General features: G+C 50.5%; 1 protein-coding gene across 1 annotated transcript in view; it reads left to right on the top strand.

Annotated features, from left to right (window-relative positions):
- The first annotated feature begins 1591 nt into the window (after positions 1–1591).
- Positions 1592–7096, top strand: part of LOC102988383 (neuronal PAS domain-containing protein 2) — a 21930-nt gene continuing 16425 nt past the window's right edge. The window contains exons 1-3 of the mRNA XM_028486539.2: positions 1592–1808; positions 4922–5063; positions 5618–5718. Coding sequence (XP_028342340.2) covers positions 1683–1808; positions 4922–5063; positions 5618–5718 — 369 coding nt within the window. The 5' untranslated portion in view covers positions 1592–1682. The remainder of the gene's footprint in view (positions 1809–4921; positions 5064–5617; positions 5719–7096) is intronic.

Raw genomic sequence — 7096 nt, 5'->3', positions numbered from 1 at the left:
AGATGATGGATGGATAGATAATAGATGGATAGATAGGTAGATAATAGATACATGGATAGATAATAGATGATGGATGGATGGATGGATGGATAGATAATGGATAGACAGGTAGATAGATAGATAATAGATGATGGATGGATAGATAATAGATGATGGATGGATGGATAGATGGATAGATAGGTAGATAATAGATAATAGATACATGGATAGATAATAGATGATGGATGGATGGATAGATGGATAGATAATGGGTAGACAGGTAGATAATAGATACATGGATAGATAGATAATAGATGATGGATGGATTGATAATAGATGATGGATGGATGGATAGATAATAGATGATGGATGGATGGGTAGATAATAGATGATGGATGGATAGATAATAGATGGATAGATAGGTAGATAATAGATACATGGATAGATAATAGATGATGGATAGATGGATAGATAATGGATAGACAGGTAGGTAGATAGATAATAGATACATGGATAGATAGATAATAGATGATGGATGGATAGATAATAGATGATGGATGGATGGATAGATGGATGGATAGATAATAGACGGATAGATCGGTAGATAATAGATACATGGATAGATAGATGATGGATGGGTAGGTAGGTCGATAGATGATGGATGGATACTATCCCTACACGCACACATTCATGCACTTGCGCGTGCACGTGCACACACACACACACACACACACACACACGCAAGTAAATCCCTCTTCTTTAGTAAGTGGAGAAAGAGGAGAGATAAGAAACACAGGTATTTCTCGGCCAGTGACCGTGATCATCACGTTGCAGACCCACTCTCAGGGACCTGATCCTGGCTTCCCAGCCTACCCTGGGCACGTCAGCAGCCAGTGGTTTCTGATTCCATGGCCAGTCCCCCGTCTCTGCCTGGGCCTTTGCCAGAGGGTCCCTTTGCCCCCAGGGAAGGCTGGACATCATCAGCACCTTTCTCCTCAGATCTGCCCTTGACCCTGTTCTTCCTCTCCGTCTTCTCCCTCCCAGATCCCAGATTTTCAGAGAAAGTAGGGAGTGACCTAGTGAGTAAACGAGGTCACAAGCCTTCTATAGGCCCAAGAGCCACCGCCACTCCCCAAGACCCCTCGCGCAGCCTGCGTCTCCACATGAGGCAAAAGCCACAGCTGAGTCACTCAGCCATCACCAAGTTGAACTGATTTACCCACGCTGTTCAAAAAGTGGGTCCATAGACTAATCGACAGTCTGGGTCTGGTTAGTTCTAGGTTTGGTCGAAAGAAAGCTTCCGGCAGTTTCGTAGTCTGTAATCACTAAAAAAAATGTTATGTGTCACTTCCTCCTATGCATAGTCCAAACAGAGTAGGTCTTAAGAAAGTCTTCTAATTATTTGAAGGCTGAGGCTCATCCTATAGAGGAAAATAGGTTTCTAAAGACAATTATCTTTGGGGGTTTCGTGGTGAGGGTGGGTAGAGATCAGTAAAGGAGAAGGAAATAAAAGCATCCCGGAAAGGAAGATAATTGTGAATGTCACAGTGGAAGTGACCGCAGGGGAATTTAGGCCCAGAAAGAAACTCCATCCTCAAACAAGTAACAGGGCTAAGCTCCTTTCTGGTGGCTGTTCTGGGAGGGGTATCACACAGGGAACCTGGACCTGTCACACTAGCCCTCTTTGCTGGTGTCGTCCTGGAATGTCCCCCCTCCAGCTGTGGTCTCTTGATTTCCTGAGCAGTTACGCGGAGGTCCGGGTGGAAAGAAGGCAAGAGCTGGCCCTGGAGGACCCGCTTCTGGAGACCGTCCACCCTTCGGCACTGAAGGTATGCCGATGCCCAGCAGAGGATAAAGGCAAAGTCTGGCTAAGTAGAATCTTCCATGAGTTGTGATCATACAAACAGTCATACTGAAAATGGCAGGTCGTATTTATTGAGCTCGTGCTATGTTCCCAGTACTATTCAATGTAACTCTGGGGTATCTGCCTGTTTCCCCCTTGTGAGGTCCCTGTGAGGCGGGCACTGTTACTGTCCTTCTTCAGGTGAGACAGCAGCACACAGAGGATGTAGCTAACGTACCCAAAGCCGCCGAGGCTAGGAACTCACAGAGCTGTGCAAGAAACAGCCTCTGGACTCAGAGCAGGGTTTGGCACTTTCCAGCCTCACGAGAATGGCCGTGCAGGCACACCTCAGAGATACTGTGGGTTCCAGTCCACCGCGATAAAGCGAATGTCGCGATAAAGCGAGTCACACAAATTGTTTTTGGTTTCCCAGTGCATGTAAAGGATCTGTTTACACTATACTGTAGCCTATTTAGTGTGCAATAGTACTAGGTTTTTTTAAAATTGTACATATCTTAATTTTAAAATACTTCATTGCTAAAAAAAATGCTAAGCATCATCTGACAAGGCAGGGTTGCCACAAGCCTTCCATTTGTACAAAATCACACTCCCTGCGAAGTGTGATAAAGTGAAATGTGATAAAACAAGGTCTGCTTGTAGTACGTCCACTTTGTGTCCGTCCCACAGATGAAGGGTTCGGGGTTACTCCGTCGTCCCATCGAGGCAGGGAAGAGTGAGTGCCCTGCCCTCCCCTTAGCCTAAGGCTGATACTCTGCCTACAAAAGAGCGTCTCACAAGCGCGCCGCCCCTCTCACACCCTCTGTGGCTTCAGTAGCAGGGTGTACTTTCCATTTCTGTGTCTGGGGCTCTGAGTTGACAGCCTTGTTGGAGGCAGCTTTGCATCAGGGAGCTCCGAGAGGTGTGGGGAGGTATTTCTCTTCCCGAAGCCCAGACCTCCTTCCTCGCCCAGCCTGAACTCTCTGGACCCCTCTGGCCAGGCTGCCCCCGTCTCTGCTCCTGGTGTGTCAGACAACTGGAAGGGAACTTGCAAGTAGACGAGAGCTCTGTTTCTCAAAGGTCATTCTTCAAGCAAACACAAATGTTGGGAGAAAAAGAGAGGAAGCAAGAAAGGGAGTGTTGTGTTTCATCAAAGCTAAGAAGCCATCAATTGTAAGGTCTACCATTATTTTATCTCCACTGAGAAAGAGAAAGTGCTGCCAGTCTGTGAAGTCAGGATTTCTTATCATTAGTTGAAGGACACATCCCAATTTCAGATATGTCAAAATGTGAGAGGGAAAGGGCCTCGTAGAACTGATGAGATAGGGTTCAAGTTCCAGCCTGCCCGGGACCTAGAATCCAGAGTCTCTGGCCAGAAACTGACGCAGCAGCGGTGGTCCAACAGAAGCATCTCTGATCCACTGAGAACTCAGTTAGGAAGAGGGAGAAATCCCCTTTAAAACCCAGACGGCAGTCGCATCTTTGCGGAGCCTCCCCTGCTGGCAGGCTGCGTGGTGACGTGTCGTACGGTGATTCACTGCCAGCACGCTGATGCGACACCTCTGTCGTCGTTTATGGATGTGTTTATTCCCCAGCTCTGTCCACTAATGCATCATGTATCACGTCCAAGGGTGGAATTAAGCTGTTAATAGGCAGGTGTTAGACACACCGTACACCACAGCTGAAGGTCGGGCAGAGTGTATATCATCCAGTCGGAAACTGATTATTGAGGTTTCCGATCCTCTGGGAATGTTAGAGCCCAACAGAACTTCTCATCGACCTGCACTTATGTATAAGCACACAAATACAATCTCAGGCTGCCAGATTGAGAAGCCCCTTTGAAAGGAAAAGCTCCAGGACCATGCTTTTCAAACTCTCAGCGGTAATGGACCATTTGGTTTTTTAATCTCAAACCTGTCACTGATGGACGCTTTTTAAAAATGCAAATTCCCCTGCTTGGATGGGATGTGTGGCTACGTCAAAGGGCTATAAAAGTTTCTCGGCTCCTGCTCTCACTTCCTGAACTTACTTCTCTGCTGACCAGGGGCGTGCAATTCGCCAACAGCCATGGGCCAGGGACCCCACTCTCAGGGGTGTGATCTGGGGGAGGCACTGACCAAGCAACAGGACCTCAAAATGGACATTTAGCACAGCAAACCCAGGCACGTCATGGGTTTCTGTTTCGCACAAAGGGCCCGTAGGCCTCGTAGCAAAATCATTTCAGCCGTACCCGGGCACACGCGGTGTCCACCCTCACTGGAGCCACGACTCAAGATACAGAACAGCCATATACGCAGAGTCACACCCAGAGAGTTAAGAACTGAGACCAGGAGGCATCGAGCAGCCCAGGAATCTCACCATCCTTCTGAGACGAGGTAGAAGCCTAGCCCAGGAGAGTAAGCATTGTGTTTCTTCTTTAGCTTAAAAATCATTATAATCCCTGTTTTCTTAGGCTTATGACACCTACACCAATGCAGGATGGAAAGATGGTTCCTCAGGGTTGGAAAGTCACAGCTGCTTTCTCACCATTCTGTGCTCAAGGCAGAGGCGTCCCGGGGGCCCAGCATCAGTTGGGATCCAGGGGTCGAGAATTGGAGACCATTGGCCCTTTGCCTGTTCTCCACTCGGGGGCCCTGAGGTTGCAGAGGGGAGATAGTGTCCAGAAGAGTCCAAAGGCGTTTGTTTCATGGGAGTATTAATAACCCAGTACCACCAACAACCTTATTTCTAGAACCGGCCTCTCCACCTGCTTCTGGGAAAGCCAAGATTCTGGGCATGAGGTGACAATTTTAAGGAAAAAGCAAAATGCCAAATCCCTTATGAAAATCTAAACTATCAGACTACAGGGCGAGAAAGTGTAATAAACACTGCGTACAGGCTACCAGCCTCTCAAAGATGCTAGATTACGTCTTTGTATAAATAGTCCACCCGAATGTGTTTGGAATTATCTGCAAATAGTTACAGTATTTCTCTCGATACCCTTCAAAGTTTCCTAAATATTTAGAGAACAGCTGAAGTCACCTAGTTCATTGCCATGATCTCGATGCTGAAATGTGGAACTCTGTGTGCGTGTGCGTATGTGTGCGTGTCTGTGTGTTTCAGCACAAGGGCTCCAGCCTGGAATCTCAGCAGCACTTCAGTGCACTCGACGTGGGCACCTCGGGCCTTAACCCCAGCCACTCACCGTCGGCGTCCTCAAGAAGTTCCCACAAGTCCTCGCGTACGGCTGTGTCCGAACCCACCTGTGAGTGCGACACCGCGGAGGGAAGGGGTGGCCGCCTGTTGGGCTGGGGTGGGGGGCGTCTACAGAGAGTCCCACAAGGGGCCCCCGAGCTTGAGGAGAAGCAGGGCAGTCCGCGGTCTGAAGCAGAAGTTGCCATTCGGTTCCCGTGCCTTCCCTTCCATCCCGCTGGTCTCCTCCCCCGCTCCCCACCCCGGCTCCACGGGTCTCCTCCCCCCCTGCCCCGGCTCCACGCTCTGGTTCCTCCACGGGCACACGCAGCCGTCGTAAAGCAGGCGACGTGCAGACCCGGTGGGGTGTGTGATCAGGCAGCTGGCTGAACCATGTGGTGGACATAAAGCTCGTGGATGCTCGGCTGTCATCCACCTGCTCCCAGGTGATGCTGGAGGCGGGGCAGAGCCTCCGTGGTTCTCAAAACCACCTGCACTTCCGCTGGGCTTCCTTTATCAGATTCCAGCCGGGCCCGTGTTTCATGCACACCGTGGTCACTGTTCCCCTCTTTGGATAAGAAAGCAGTTAAGTGTGTGCAGGTCTGAAAGGTGATGTGTTTCTTGCAGCTACTCCAGGCAAGCTGAGGGCAGAGGCCGGCACCACGGCTTTGCCAAGATCGGCTCAAGAGCTCCCCGCGCTAGGGCTCGGCCAGGCAGCCACGATGCCGGTATGTGAGTGACCCCAAACTTCTCACCCAGCCTGTGCTACGGCATCGCAGCGGCCTGCAGGGCCACGGGACTGCGTGCTGCCTCTTCGCAGAGAACCAGCCGTGCTTAGAGATTGCTGGTGGCAAGTGGGGGTGGGAAGTTAAGGTGTTTGATTAGCAACAAATTTGAATCATTTTTATTCCAAAATTAACATGGATGTATATCCATAGAATTCAAAATCCAAAAGAGTTTTAAAGATAAAGCTCAAAACTTCAAATTTGGGGTTACACCCCCAGAGCCTCTGGGGGTACGTGATTAGGACCCTCCTATTTTAGATCCCATTTCACTCCAGTGCAAATGTCTGAGAAGCTTGATGTCAACAGAAAGGTCCCCCTGCATATATCAGGCAGTGTCCCTCATGTATGCTAGGTCTCTCCAGAACATCAGGGGACATGTGGCCTCCTAGAAAGCACGCTGGCTGGATGCAAAGTCACTGATGTATCTACCACGCTCCCGTTATCCATCACCATGGAACAAACCACACCAAACTCAGCGGCATAAAGCAACAGTCACGGGGCTTCCCTGGTGGCGCAGTGGTTGAGAGTCCGCCTGCCAATGCAGAGGACACGGGTTCGAGCCCTGGTCCGGGAAGATCCCACATGCCGCGGAGCAACTAAGCCCGTGCACCACAACTACTGAGCCTGAGCTCTAGGACCTGCGAGCCACAGCTACTGAGCCCATGAGCTGCAACTAGTGAGCCCACGTGCCACAACTACCGAGCCCGCGTGCTGCAGCTACTGAAGCCTGTGTGCCTAGAGCCCATGCTCCGCAATAAGAGAAGCCACCGCAATGAGAAGCCCGCGCACCGCAACGAAGAGTAGCCCCCGCTCGCCACAACTAGAGAAAGCCCGCGCACAGCAACGAAAACCCAGTGCAGCCAAAAATAAAATAAAATATATACATTTTAAAAACACGAAAAAAAAGAAAGCAACAGTCATTTTCCATGTTCGTGGATTCTGGGTCAGGAATTCAGAAAAGGCACGGTGGGAGTGACTCCTCTTTGCTGCCTGGTGTCGGAAGCCTCCCTGATCAGGCCTGGGAGGTCCCCATCCCGGGTGCGTCTGCACCCCCGGCTGATGGGCCCAGCTCAGAGCATCCTCTGTTGACTTGCGTGGACCTCTCCACGCCATCCTCCCAGCATGCTCCTGGGTTCCAAGAGGAAATATCTGGAGAGGGACTTCCATGAGAGCCAGGCAGAACTGCGTGGCTTTCTGTGACCTTGCCTTAAAAGTCCCACAGTGTCGGGGCTTCCCTGGTGGCGCGGTGGTTGAGAGTCCGCCTGCCGATGCGGGGGACGCGGGTTCGTGCCCCGGTCCGGGAGGATCCCACGTGCCGCGG

This window comes from Physeter macrocephalus, unplaced genomic scaffold, assembly GCF_002837175.3.
Source record: "Physeter macrocephalus isolate SW-GA unplaced genomic scaffold, ASM283717v5 random_1041, whole genome shotgun sequence".
Classification (NCBI taxonomy): domain Eukaryota; kingdom Metazoa; phylum Chordata; class Mammalia; order Artiodactyla; family Physeteridae; genus Physeter; species Physeter macrocephalus.
The sequence above is the reverse complement of the archived record's forward strand: the minus strand, read 5'-3'. Positions and strand labels throughout refer to the sequence as shown.